We start from the raw sequence: 15,000 nt of genomic DNA on the forward strand, positions 1-15,000 counted from the left end.
GGCGCTCGCCAACACGCTGCTCTGGGTGATAATAAAGCCGATAATGATGTCGCTCCATTATGCGCGAGCGACGACACGGGAGCAGAAGGACGGAAAAGGGTGGGGCGTGGTGCGAGTTCGCAATAGTCCGGATTTATTGCGAAACTTTGCCGACGTTCGTAAAAGCAAAATAGCCGAGAGAGAGAGAGAGAGAGAGAGAGAGGAGCGCGATTTTATCCCATTCCGCCTTACATCGACACGTTTTCGAAGAGGGGATGATCCTCTCTAACACTGGGCTCCAGCTGGATTGATGTGAGAAAGGAAGAAGTCTCGCCTGGCCTGGCATTGAATCGATAATAGCATAATCACTGCCGACACATAATTCGAGCTTCCTTCCTGTCCTTCCGTCCCCCATGCCCCTTGACTCACGCTCTAGCTGGTTGGTTTAAAAATCTGAAACCAAGATGTACCCCTCAGAAGGTAGCCACCCTTTGCGCTGCTTCTTCTGCGGCTGCTGCTGCTGATCGTTATCGTATAGCTAATGTATTTTTATGATGCTGCTTTCGGATGGCTGTGTATGTGTGTGTCTGTGGGGTGCACAGCCCGAGATGAGGCAAAACTAAATCGAGCATTTCGCGCAAACGGGCTTTCAATGCATTAAATGTTAATGCGATTCTTGAAATGGTCCTCTCGCAACGGCCAGTCACGCCAAGCTGCCATTAGTAAAAGAAGGTTGGTCTCTAATGTGTGCACGCCCTCTTTAACCGTCTTTTCACTTAAAAGGATCCATCCGTTCTCAGAAGTGAACTGCTCGCCGGAACCAACAACCAGCGGCACAGCTTCTCGTTAGTCAATTGTTTGTGGGTGGCTCCCGTTTCTAGAGCGGCATTAGGAGAGGGGGGGGGGGGGGGGCAGTGTTGAAAGAAAAACATGTTTCTTATTCGCCGAACCGTCGAAGCGAGAAATAATCGAATAAATTTCACTCAATCACATTCCATCAACTTTGTATAGAAATTCACGCTCGGCATAATGTTCACTGGCCTTTTGTCCTACGGGGTGTCGCAGGAGGTCACGCGCCACGCCACACCGCATTGACGTGGTGACACGGCTACGAGTTGTGGGTGCGTTGCTTCGATACATGTCGAATACGAGGTCGACTTTGTTTACGGGGAAAACCATCAGCGGCCAGGGAGCAACAAGCACAAGCGGTTCCAGCGGTTTAACGACTCGGAAATTCTCCGAAGGATTCGCGGTATTACAATGAAGCATAAAGAGGCGCCAGCCCGGCCCGGTAATGAATGTGTGGTTTGCTCACGAGGATCGTTGGTTAGGATTCCCCTGCTTGAGCCGTATGCCGTGAAATGTCTTTTGTGATGGTGGAATGATAATGCAGTTCGGTGCATTGGTGAAGGAATGCAATTTGCCTCTCGAGTCGAGCGAATTCCAATAAGACGAATCGGGCTGCCAACGATGTGTCCTCTGCCTCGACAAGCTTCCCGACACCGAAGGTGGTCGTATTTTTGGAAAACTGTCCGGCTCTTTGTCGTCCACCGGAATTGGTAGTTGGACCGTGGGTAGAAGCTTCCACTTCTCCAGCTACACAGTCACAGGGGAAGCGACGTCTCTTTGAACGTCATTGTCCTTGAGAATTCGGAAGGGGTCATAAGAGAGATTCCATTCGCCCTGCGTGTGGTAGACGCGACGTATGCACACTGATCCATCTTTTATGTTCCGGTGTGTTCCGGGACAGCTAACTTGGAAATTCCAATCCTCCCTGCCCTGCCCTGCCCTGCCCTGCCCTGCCCTGCCCTGCCCTGGCCTGTCCGTCTGTCGACCACGCCGCCGTAGCTTGTCGAGTCCGGTTGGTCAACCGCAACCAACGCCCGTGGAGACGTCGAGAGTCGTGTGCGACGGCGGGCAAAGGAAGTCGAATATTCACTTCTGGTTCTGTTCTCTGGACGTTCCAGGTCGTCGTACGCGGGATATCATAATGCTCGAAAGAAGCTGCAGAATATCATGATTTCCGGAGCCGCACGGCACTTTCTCGACGGTGGCAAGCCGACGAGTCGAGAGACTATGGTGTCTGAAAATGTGCAATAAGGCAAGGTATATAGACAGCCGGTGGGACACGAGAGAGGTGGGTTTTAAATTTATCCTCCCCCCCCCCTCCCCCCGAAAAGTTGCTTCAAACCGTGAGCCATCCACCTCCACGGTGGAGAGTCCCCGAGCGCAAGTGCGAGGGTAGCCAGCGTTCACCGCACTGTCCGAAACGAGTTGGTCACACGCTGACAGAGTCTCTCTCTGTCGTTTCGTTTCCCCAAAAAGTCTCAGCCCCCACCTCGGAGAAGCTGACCAACCAACCGCCAACGTGGATTCGCTCCAGTGCCCTCGCTGTTGGCGTCGGTTGTGGTACAATTATTTGGATATGAACGTATCCTGAGGAGTTGTCCTGCCCGCTGAGAAGCAGCGGTGTGTGCGGTAAAGTACCGAAAGTTTTCACTTCATTCCTCCGGTTGTTGTTCGCCTTCTTGGGGGGTAGGTTTTTTGTTTTGTTGTCGGCTGTTTTTTTTGGTTCGGTTTGGTTTTAGTTTCGTTTCGATGGAGTTGGTTGGTGTTGTGCCGGTGTTTCCGGTGGCCGCCACTACACTTTTACTACGGTGCGAGATATTGCATAACATCCAGTACGGTCCCACGATGCACCAAGGGGGCAGCACACATATTGCAATAAACGGTTTCGTTTCACAACAAGGTGTACCGTTGCGCCAAGCGCCTCCGGTGTGCGCTTATGTTTTCGTTCGCAATGTTGTCACATCGCACATTTCACAAGTTCTGCTGCTGCTGTGTTTGCTGTTCCGTTCGCTGGCTAACAGGAATCTCAAGCCTGCAAACGGATGTTTTATGGAGCCAACGGTTCTGGGTTTTCTTTCCAGTTCAAACGGCAGAAGTGGTGTGGAGTGAGGTTAGCTCAAACAAACCAACTAAGGGGTTTCTCCTTCGTAAAACTTTATACGAGCCGCGTGGTAGAAACAAGCAAATATGCAATGAAAAATCAAACTAAAAACGTATTTCCGCGAAAAACGGTTCTCCCGTTGATCCAACCAGCCTGGAGCGTTTCCAATGCCACGTCCAGCGTGCGGTGGTGTGAGTGACTCACATGCTTGGATTGGTTTTTCAACGAATCAGGGAAAACTGCAATGTTGGCTCGCAAGCGGGAATGACCAAAAATATGTTTGGTTTCCACTTGCACGAACGATGGAAATGAAGCGGAAAGGCCTGCGTTGGCAAGAGAAATAACATATTAATTGGAGGGGTACATAAAACGATACTGCTGCTCCCGCACGCAGCAGAGCTTGAAGGTTGATCAAACCGGTCGATCGGTTTGTTGTTTCTACATTTGCCTTTCCCCTGGAATGCCATGGAATGTTGATTTTAGAAAAAGAATGCCCAGTAGCAACTGGGAACCATTGAGTAACAACAAGAACAGACGAACAGAGGTGTTTGTGTTGATTTGAACACAGGGAACCGATTGCGGAACGATTTCCATATTCGCGATTGAGCGAAGTGGAATGGACGATCGCAAGCAAGATACGATGGCGATGAAGGTGATCCGCTGTAATCCGCTGAAGCGCGAATCATGAATGAAAGCATGTTGTGTTCCAGTGCCCGTCCGCGGCATATGAATATTAATTTTATGGTTTTTGGTTTTCTAACTGTTCCACACTTTTTCTTCCCCTTCTGTACAATACTCTGTAATCCTGGAGAGCACAGCGGATGTAGAAGGTGTATATGCTACAAAGCTTTGGATTCAACTTTCGATTACCTAACCACCACACCAGCGAGCATCGGATGGGATAACCATTAGATGGTTTTAATTTTCTCATTCTCGGTGCTCACTCTCTCACTCTTCTGTTCGCTCGTACTCCAATGGTGACTTTTGCCGAGTTAGTTAACATCATTTCCATACTCGAGAAACCGAAAGCATCGGCCGATAGTTTTATCCATAAACGTACATTGCTCCACGGTAGCCGATGCAATCAAGCAACACAGACAAACAATCCACCGCCAAAGAGGAGGATGTCCTGTGCAGGGTTCACTTTGTATTGTAATTTCATGTTGCATGCTAGCTACCGGTAGCCGGGTTTCGGTTCGTTGAAGCGCCGCGGTACAAAGGGAGTTCCGCAACGATGGCAGAGGAGAAGTTTCGGTTTTTAATTTCCATCGCCAACGGAGAAGCATAACTTTTAAGTGGATTTTGTTTCCCGGCGCGCGAGTTGATTGCATATCGCGACAGTATCTTGTGGTTAAACAGCCAACACACCACCCACCCAACACACCCGCCAGAGGTCAGAAAGTCAGGAAAAAAAACTAAACTCTCCCAGACGGTGGCGGGCGGTTGAGGTTGCTTATGAATGTCCTGATCGCCCTGTTTTTTTTGCAGTTTGCAAGAGTCAGATCACAGTTAACCTTTTCGGCATCATGTTTAAACACAATGAATGTACCGAGATGCACCAGATAGCCCCGTTGTTTCCACCATTCATGCTGTGCGCCATAAATGCACCGTACCGTTATGAATGCTCATAAAGTCGTACCTCATCCCCCCCGCACATAATGTGATTATCCCAAATCCCATTTCACACTGAGTGCGAGCAATCATGGAAAGGATTATGGTGCAAAGATTGCTGTCCAAAGATCGGTCCACGGTGTTTGTCCGGGTTCGGGTCGACCTTTTATTAAATTCCTTTAACCTCGTCCGGATCGCTCATCTCACATCACAAGTGAAGGCTGTCCGGAAGGCTAGAAAGGGTCGTAGCCGTAGATAGGCGTAAAGTTAACATCCCAGAACCGCTGGCTGGTTAGATAACAAAAGGCAACGGCAAAGATCGACCAGCATCGAGCGTCTGGATGCGTCTGCGAGACAGGAAAAGAAGGGAGAGTGGACGGCGGGGGGAGCATCCCGTTTGCGATTTACTTACGGTGCATAACCCGGTGGTAAGGTGGGTGCACCGTGTCCATTGAACGCAGCCATAGCTGCGGCCGATTGTGGTGGAAAGCGACCGGGTGGTTGCGTCGCCGCTGCTGCCGCCGGAAGTAGTGCGGCCGTAATGGCGGTCGACCGTGGGCCACCACTACCGGTGGTTCCGGTGACCGGTGTGCTACCGGTGCTGCCGGCGTTACCAAGCGTGGGGTGTCTAGCAGTGCCTGGTGGCACCGTGGACGCGTTTCCGGCTAGCGACATTACGCCCGCAATCGTTTGTTGCTGGTGGTGCAGATGATGCTGCTGCTGCTGCTGTTGGTGCTGCTGGTGCTGCAAGTGCTGAAGTCCCGGATGTTGCAACGCGGCCGGAAGCAATGGATGATGCTGGCCAAAGCTGGGATGATGGAGGATTGCGGCGGCTGCTGCTGCTGCTGCTGCTGTTGTTGCTGGATGTGAACCTTTCAGCCGGACGTCGTGCCGTTAGGTTCGGAGCGTGATGCATTAGCATGATGATGATGGGTTGCACAGATGTGACAGGAGGGTGGTGGTGGTCGGGCGGTTTGGATCATTGTGTGAGGGCAAAGCAAATCCAAATGTGTACCAACGTTGGTTGGATGTTTGCGTGCATGTTAACGGTTGTATGATTGATGAATCGGTGGTGATGGTAGATGTGTTAGAATGAATATGAAATGAAAAGAAAAGAAAAGAGGGAGAAAAGCGTGTCAGGAAGATGAGTGCGAGTGTGCGTGCATGATTAGTGTTAAATGAGAAGGAGCATTTATTGTTTGTGGCGGTGTCTTGCTATGCTAGCATGCTCGGTTAGACGGGTGTGATGAAATGTACAGCACAAGTTGTGAACTAGTAATACTACAAACAATTAATAGTTAGAAGCGGCTGAAAATTCTGGAACAATATTCCAACGGAAATACGATGCGGATGAGAATGCTCTCAAATACCCCTGGTACAGCACATCCTGTGGCAAAAAACATAACCGTAGTCACTCCGTACCGTGCGCCCGTTTACATCGGCATCACCCGCATTATCTTTTCATCATCCCAGCGTCCGTCAAATCCACGGGAAACCATCCCGTGGCTGTCCAACCTCCCTGGCAGTGAGAAACCATTTTGGCGCATTAACAATCTTTTGGTGGAAAATTGAAAATTGGACCGGACTGCGGTACCAACCGTGGGTCGGGTATGATTTGCGTGCAGCAGTCAAGGGAACACCCAAAGACCCCATGGTTTATGATGCGACCTTTCTTTGGAAGTGGTGGTGCCTACGCTACTGCTGCTGCTGCTGCTGCTGCTCGAGATTGGGTTTTTGTGTTTGCTGCTTAGCTTTGCGGATTGGTACCGTACGCGCTGGAGCCTGGCTCGGAACCGTCAGGCGATATGGTCGACAACAGAGTCGCAGAAGAAGAATTCCAATTTGAAACGAGCAAGAGAGAGACGGAGAAAAAGAGCCGAAGGTTTAAGGAGAAGGCAAAGCATGACGTTTTTTTTTTGCGGAGGAAAGGAATGAGGTGTCCAAGAATAGCCCAGAAATATCCGGAATACAATGTCGTCATTCATTTCCTTAATCCACGTCTTCGCTCCCTCCACGCTGCGCTTTAGCATGATTTCGCCGTTTGCCAGCCTGCGCCGGCCGATTTCTGGCGTAGCTGCATCTGCCTGCTGCTGGTAGCAAGTAGCGAGACGCAAGATTTACTTTGGCTGTCCAAAAAGTTGAGGCTAATCTCTTTAGCGTTTGTTTACGGCAAGGATTTCCCTTCGCGGTGTAGACGCTGCCAAGAGGGCGATGTAATGTTTGAAAGCCCTCGGCATTCAATCTTCGCTTCCGACCTTCGTCTGGGATCTTTAAGTTCACCAAATTGTGTTCGATGACACCATTCGGCGTGGAATGAGGTCGGGTCATTTCATGATTTCATGGTGATACTTATTAGAAATGTCATTAAAATGCAAAAAAGCAATCAACGAAGGTACAGGGGAGGAGCCATTAGACATTTAGACAAACTAATTTCACTCTTTAGTGGAGATTATTCAATTAGTTGTAAAATATTTAGAAGACACAGTTTGAAACATATCGATGGAGGCGCATGGAGGCGCATGGTGCCCCATGATTTTGAAGGTGTTTTTCGTGTTTCTAGAGCAATATTATGCTGTTTCTCTATTTGTGAGTGTTTGACAGAACATTCAAAACATTAATACTCCCTGGTTTTGAGATTTTCCACGGACGATGAGTTTGCAAAGACCATCTGGCCGAGTTCCCAGCGCGCATTATTGTACCGTTACCCACGAAAGGCGCTTGACACTGGTTAATTGATCATCCGCAAGTAAAATGGTGACAACACACAAACGTAATTGTTTCCTCACGAGCACGAACCGTTGAACCGTTCAAGTTTTCATCTTCCATTCCAAGAATTTCCCTCTCAACCCAGCGCTATGTTTCATTTGCAATCCTTTGCTCATGGTACGCTGACTCGGAATTTCTCTTCTGTGACGATGGGAGTACAATTAACAAAAGAAATTATCGAGAAACCCATAAAACCAGCCGCAAATGATGAGATGCTCGGTTGAGGCATTTATATGGAACTCTCCCGCAAATGTGTATGTATGTGTTCGTGGTATCGTAGACGAATGTTAGCGATTCGGAGAGGTGGACAAATTCGGCGAACAAACTTAAGACACAACGCAACGCCTTTTTCTCGAGTGTGAATCACGGAACCGCAGCTGTGAATGGATTTGCCGCCTTGTACGGACCTTCTTCGCTGCGCTACGGCCGCAGCACGTTGGGCGGCTTGCGCAATGAGAATCGGTGACGTGGCGGCGGGTAATTGGTTTGCGGCCGCTGCTGCGGCGGCCTGATTCGTGGAGGCAGCTGCAGCGGCGGCTGCTGCTGCGGCATGCGCTGCTGTGGGCGTCGCAGCGGCCAATGCTGCTGTGGGCGTTGCTCCGACCGTGTTGGCTGCTGTGGCCGCACCAAGCCAGGGCCACGTAGCGAGCGGTAAACGGTAACCTGTGTTTGATCCAGAAGGTTCAGTTAGATTCAAAATTCTACAGCAGAAACGAGTAGCTCTGTAAGATGCTCTATATAGTGTGCTGTTGATTACTTCATTGATTGCTATTTACTTAACACTAGATACAAGATGGGGGTGTCTTACCTTCGGGCCACGGAACACAAACGGCAGCTGTTGTTGATAGCCGAGCACGGGATTGCGGTTTGTGTACACACAGAGAGGTGATGCAAAGTTGAAGAGAAAAGAGAAAGGCGGATTGAAAAAGAGGAAACAATAGATTAGTTTGATGTTTACGAATCTTTAAACAAAAAAAAAAACAGTATAATAGCTACGCGATTGCAAATTGCACAAAAAAGACATATTATAAACATGGACAGTGATGTTGGTCATGGCGATAATATGATGAGAATTGGGGGGGGGGGGGGTGTTATGTGTAGGAAGAGAGGGGCATTGCAGGAAGGACACATTATTGCAGGGCATCGAGTGAGGAACCGGGGATGTGCGCGTAAGGAGAAGGAATGAGTAGAAGGGGGGGAGAAAGGATTCGTATGGGATTCTTGTGCGGCGATTTAACGTTGCAAAAGCAGTGAATAGCCTCGTAAGGTGAGACGGTTCGACGAACATTAAACCAAAATGGCAGCATTGTTCTGTTCCATTTGTGCGTCATAACGGGCGGAAGCACTAGTTTTTCGTGGGAAAATTGATCTACGAGGCTCCGAATCAAACGCACACGCACACACAACGAACGATTCGTGCAATTGTGATTACAGACAACTACCAAAAACTGAAAAGCTAGCTAACTATTAATTCGTGCTACAGTGGATGACAAAACTCGCAGCATGGAAAATTGTATGAGACATCGTGGAAAACGATTCACAACATTAAGGCATATTGTTGAAACCAATACTCTTTCTTCCGTTGGATAAAGTGGCGGAAGATGGATGTTATCCGCGCGTGTTTAACATTATCGTTAACGATGATCGCTGTCGCGTGTCAACCGCCACGAAATTACCGTCACTTTGGGTCGCGTCGCCTGCTTCAAAACAACCAACCGTCCGCTACCGGTTTTGGGGGGCAAGAGTAGCGAAGTGCGAAGCCTGAAGGTGCTTCAGTTAACGATGGAGCATATCGTGTGATTGATAGTGATCAATTCATTAAAAGCCAACTGTTACATAATAGCCAGTGACATCGGCATTCAAGAATTCTCTTTGGATGCCCGTTCCTGGTAGCGAATGCATCTGCCGTGGAGAGGTTCACAGCATAGCAAACAACGGAGGAAACATCATGCGGAGTATCTTTAAAATGTATTTAGTTTTCTTTTTGTTTGTAAATTTGTCGGGGTTTCAGACAGGAACATTTTAAAAAAGCAGAACAATTAAGAAGACCGTTCATAGACTGCAAACATCATAACAGATGAAATATGCGGTTTATTCATGCTGATAACAATGTACGAGTTTGATCGATATTTAAAAAAAAAACACTCACAAGCAGATAAAGTTATAAAGAATGTAATAAGCAAAAATTAGCAGTCGCTCCAATTAAATTCATTAACCAAAAAACGAAATTGAAAAAAAACTGAACACCACAAACAACATTCAAAATCGGACATTAAAGAATGTGTAAGAATAGTGGCTCGTAATTGCTTTTTCATCGCACAACTGGCTACAAATATGCAATAAGTCAACCGTTCATCCAACAAGCACAGATGTCACGTATTGCAGATATTAGAACCAAACGTGTTTTATGTGGTCGCAATTTTGAACTGTGCGTGTGTGTTTGTGTGTCTATTGCTCGTTCAATACTTTTTGTAAGCTTTAAATACTGTATGATTATGGCGCATTGTCCAGATCCAGCACCAAACACGTTAATGCTTTTATTACTAACTGGGTTGCTTCAAGTACTAGTACTCGGAAACCACCTAATGCAATATGTTGTTGGTGTCATTAAGGCAACAATAACGGTAATTATATCTGTTTTACGTGTTTTCAAGCTGCACATATTATACTGTTCGTGGCAGGAACAATACATAATGCTTTAGAATAGGATAAACACGTCGAGATGTCTACTGCAAGCAAGATTGATGAAAGATGAAGCCGTAGTGCATGCACGAAAGGAGGGTTGTTGGTAGGCAAAGGAGGAACCTAGGCAAGCAGCAATTGGATTGCACACTGAACGGAAAAGTGAGCTCATGAGATGGGGTTACATTGTGTGATCTACTACATTGTGTGAGTTTATTTATTGGAGGATTTGCTCACCCAGTGACGGGGCCGAGACTGCGCCTTGTTTCGTCAGAAACACTGCCCGCACCAATACAAACATTCACACAAACATAAACGCAGAAAGGATGATGGTTGTGGTGGTGGTGGTGGTAAGTTGTGGTTGCAGAGTTTTTACGACGTTGTCGGCAATGGTTTTGTTTCAATTTGTTTACACACGTTTGATCCGTTGCGAGGGCCCGTCAAGTGGTTTTAATGGAGGAAGGGGTGGGGTAGTGGTGTTACATGGTCACCAAATGGTTTGCAATGGTGTCAATAAGGTGGGAATTTTTAACACCGAAATGGAGAGTTTAATGTTAAAGGTTTGCCAGAAACGCGTAATTCAATTTTGCCAGATACCATTAACAACCAGAAAAAGCGTAACAGGTGTTTTAAAGTGATTGTTTCCGTTCATTTTGTTCGATGGATGTGATAAAGCAAATATTATGAAAAAAGAACACCACATACGTTGAGGAAAAAAGAGAAGATAAAAAGAAAAAAGAAAAGAAATAGATGAGATCAGTAAATGTAGTAATATCTTCAGCATATTTCTGCTATAACACGAATATACAGGTAGAATTCAGTTTGGTTGAAATATTGTGAGTAAGAGAAACAGTGGTTGAGGTTGAGTAAATCCTAGCATTATCGTAAAAATAAGGTATAAGGGAAAACAGTATCAGGCACTTCAGTTTTGAATAAAATACGGTAAATGATGAAAATTAATGAAGAAATCGAAGCAGTAGGGAATTGAAGGCCCTATTGAATAGGATTCAATAGGGATTCCTTTATTTTATAATGAAATCTATGGTTTCCAGTTTCCCCATTAGAACAAGCCAATGACTAATAGCACAAATAATGGTAGCACAGAAATAAAAAGAATAGTTATTTTATTAAAACAAATGGAACAAAGTGTGACGTCAATAAAATAGTATCAAATAAATGGAAATAATTTAACTAGCCAAAAACAGAACACTAACCAGGGTTCCGTGTTAAAACACTCAAAATCAGAAACATGCAGAGGAAGCTAGTTTGGCCATTTTGTAACACAGGGCCTGTAAGGAATCTAAAACAATCTTTTTGACAATACAACGGAACGGAGTGACGATAAGAAAGCCTAAGAGAGGATAATACAAAAAAACGGAAGTAACACAAACCCAAGCGTAAGGGTAACAGTAGAAAGAGGTGTGTAGAGAAGTAAGTATACTATCTAGGCGCTAAAGAGTAGGGACTGTGAGAAGGATAGAGGGATAAGAGAAAAGAAGAAAAAAAGTGGTTAAACAACTTACCGCTTGATACAGCAGGAGCTTTTTTACTTTGAACTCGTGCGGTTGCATTATTGACCTACAGTTTTACAGCATACATACACACGAGCGCGTTCGCGTGCGCGCGCACAGGGGATGCACGGGGTTCATGTGGCAATTTGTGGTGTGGTTGTCGCATTATTTTGTTTTTATTTTGTTTTTTTGCGATATCATCACATTGAGGTGTGTTTATGTGTGTATTGTGAAGGTAGGTTGTGTGATTATTTTTTCGGTGTGTATTATTTTCGCGGTTTTTGAATTTGCATTAAATTCAACAAACCGGAGAGAAAAGGAAGAAAAAATATAAAACGATTAAATGCAATCAAATAGAGTTGGCAATGAGTTAGATGGATAGCGAGAGAAAGGAGACAGAGAGAGAGAGAGAGAGAGAGAGAGAGAGAGTGGGAAGAAGGGTGAGAAAAAGATTGGACAGAAGAAAGAAGAAGGTGGAGGGGTATGAAAGTGAAAGTGGCCGATAACAAAAGACAGAGACGAGAGAAGGAAAGCGTAATGATACTTTTTTTATGAAACACTGTATTGGTTCAATTCATCATTCTTCCACTCTACTGTATCGAAACATGAATTATTATTCCCAAAATAATTATTCTAAAAGACATTTGCAGTTTAATTATGACGAAGAAGTTTGCTTATAAATGAACGACATTTTTACTCGGTTAACACGGTGGTTAACGGCGACAGTTCAGTAAACCCATTTTGGCATGTTTTATTGCGCTTTTGGCGAAAGATGGTCATCGTGGACCAGCCGATACACGCATTGTTCGCACCACAATTTATGTTTTAATTAAAGGCCCAATACACCATTACACGCGGTGCTGTGGTGCTCGACTATTATCAACGCTCGACTGGGTCTCTACATAAACGGTGGTAGTGGCAAAGGAAGAGAAGGCGAAAAAAACAAATCAATGCCAAATGGCCACATATTTTACAGGGCGCAAAAAAGTTTGCATTTATTGGACAGTATTAAAAAAAGAGAAGGTCACAAAAGCACCCCACGTACTCGTAATTCCATGCACCTTTCGCAACCAGTAGCGGTGAACGAAGGTGTGGTTTGGTGTTGATTGTAATTGGCTTGATTTCGCAGAGAAAATTATGCGCACGGCAGTGGGGTTGGGCAGCGGGTGTATCGCTTCGTTGCAGCCATTTATTTAAATGCGAAATCTCAGACAAAAGAGTGTAAATTAATGAAGATATTTATTACATTTACAGCATCAGTGCGCTCCGATTGGTGCCCCGATTTCTGCTCCCTGGCCATCGCAATTAAAGGGTCAAGCAGTGCGTTTATGAAAATTTTCTCCATCGTTCTCAGGATTGTTTTAACCCTCGGTTGGGCACCCGGGTACCCGGGTACCCATTTCCAGTTTCAACGAAAAAATGAATGCCTTCCCGTGAATATTTTTTTACGAAACTCCGGATCCCCAAATAACAACTCATTTCACACCGAATTCGCTTTTGAATTGTTTTGATATCTCATATTTAAAGGTAATTATGGGCCGATGAAATTAAAACCCGCCCAGTGGCACCCGGGTACCCCATACGTTGGCTATGCACATGGGCTATGTTTATAAACACAAAACAACACTTTTTATCAACATTTATCCATGTTGACGTGTTTATTAATTGTTAATTAGGTACACTACAACGTTTTGTTGAAAATTTCATTACGTTTGAGCTTTTCAACGAGCAATAGGAGAAAAATAATCAACATATTTTGAAACCTTGTATGTGCAATTTAAATTATATATTATTTCTCAAACTGATTAAAAATGGTTCGTATAGTGTAATTTTCTTAACATATTTGTAAATTATACACTAATCTTCATCAAAAAGGGTTTAGGCGACATTTTCGTAGATCACAGAGACCAATATACATGGTGCGTTCAGGAAGTGATGAGACTGGATTTTTCCTTACGAAACGGTTTGAGATAAGGTATTGAACTTTTTACGCCAACGTAGAGGAAGGATTTAGCTATTCAACGCACTTTATTTCATTCGGCTATGACAAACTGAAAGAAAATGGGACGATTTTTCGTGAACCATGTTTTTAGTTGATGTCGTAGAACGCCCCCTTTCTATGGACCACTGGTACAGCCCATCGCGGCCCTCTTTCTGGCACAGAGCACGCAAACAGAAATGTATGAGGACTTGATGAATTACTGGCACCAACGGAATGTTTTTCTGTAGGTCCGGATGATCCGCGCCAGGAAGAAGGTCCGGGTGATCCGCGCCAGACCAATGGCCCAAACAAAGGGGACATTCTACGGTGTTACATCAAATAAAAACATGGTTCACGAAAAATCATCCCATTTTCTTTCAGTTGGTCATAGCCGAACGAAATAAAATGCGTTTGATAGCTAAAACCTTCCTCTACCTTATCGTAAAAAATTAAACACGTTATCTTAAACCGTTTTGTCAGAAAAATCAATTCTCATTACTTTCTGAACGCACCATGTAGCAACTTATCTGATCTCGTAGCTCAATTGTGCCCAATTAACTCAATTGTTTATGACTCAAAAGTGCCTTATGACAATTCAAAACTGATTTATTCGAAGAAATCAATAATTTCAATAACATATTTGCTAGAAAATTCGATCACTTTACGATCTTATTGCTTGCTTTACGACGTACGCGGTAGAGAATTACCGTACGTAGGGGTATCAATGCATTGTGTTCATTATTTTTATTGTTTTTATTGGATTTTGTTGTGATTTTTAAAGAAAAATACATTCCGAAGACTCTTAAATTAGTTCTAGAACACTATTTTTATCATAAAACTGCTACAAACGATGATACAAGAACATAACAATGCAATGCACATAAGTGGGGTACCCGGGTACCCGGGTGCCCAACGAAAGGGTAAACGCCGGGTGCCCAACCGAGGGTTAAAATGACAAAATCGATGTAACATTTGTATATGCATAGGTCGAACACATAATTGATTTGTAGCTAGCTGAAAAACCATTAAGGGGACAAGTTTTATCATTTAGGAGCTTCATTTTATAAACTCAGCTTTGCAAGCTGAGCTCTCCATCAACACCAACGAAAAAAAAAAAATACCGCACAAAATCAGTGAACACACCTTCATAACACAAACCAGCCATGATTGGATCCGTACGATTCGGAACAATTCCCAAACTACTTGCCCATTAAATGGAGCGCCCAGTGCAGCAGAGGGCCGACGGTCCGACCGCAGCACTCGTTTTCATCGTACCGAGATGGCATCATTTTTTAATTAAACGTCAACGTCGTTGATGCCGTTCATTTTTTTTTCCTTTTTGGCGTGGCGCTTCTGAAGGATCCGGCCGGTTCGGTTCCGTTCTATTATCTTTTCACGTCACGTTTTTAATTATTCCCTTTCGGTTTTGCTTCAACGAGGTGGCCCACTCAGGCGGCGCGAGTCTCTCTCTCTCTTTCGCTGGAAGTAATGTCACATTCATAATTGGTTTTTGATAGTAT

The 15,000-nt window shown here is 45.1% G+C and overlaps 1 protein-coding gene across 16 annotated transcripts in view; it reads right to left on the reverse strand.

Annotated features, from left to right (window-relative positions):
• The window catches only part of LOC126574634 (AF4/FMR2 family member lilli), a 159,316-nt gene that overhangs the window by 15,532 nt on the left and 128,784 nt on the right, over window positions 1-15,000 (reverse strand). For 15 of the 16 annotated variants that reach the window (XM_050234924.1, XM_050234926.1, XM_050234923.1 and 12 more), the window contains 4 exons: window positions 11,512-11,566; window positions 10,226-10,267; window positions 8,115-8,141; window positions 7,714-7,969 (listed from right to left, as the gene is read on the reverse strand). In XM_050234924.1, the coding sequence (XP_050090881.1) occupies window positions 7,714-7,969; window positions 8,115-8,141; window positions 10,226-10,267; window positions 11,512-11,566 (380 nt within the window). The remainder of the gene's footprint in view (window positions 1-7,713; window positions 7,970-8,114; window positions 8,142-10,225; window positions 10,268-11,511; window positions 11,567-15,000) is intronic. The other variant, XM_050234925.1, reaches the window with a different exon arrangement.

This window comes from Anopheles aquasalis, chromosome 3, assembly GCF_943734665.1.
Source record: "Anopheles aquasalis chromosome 3, idAnoAquaMG_Q_19, whole genome shotgun sequence".
Classification (NCBI taxonomy): domain Eukaryota; kingdom Metazoa; phylum Arthropoda; class Insecta; order Diptera; family Culicidae; genus Anopheles; species Anopheles aquasalis.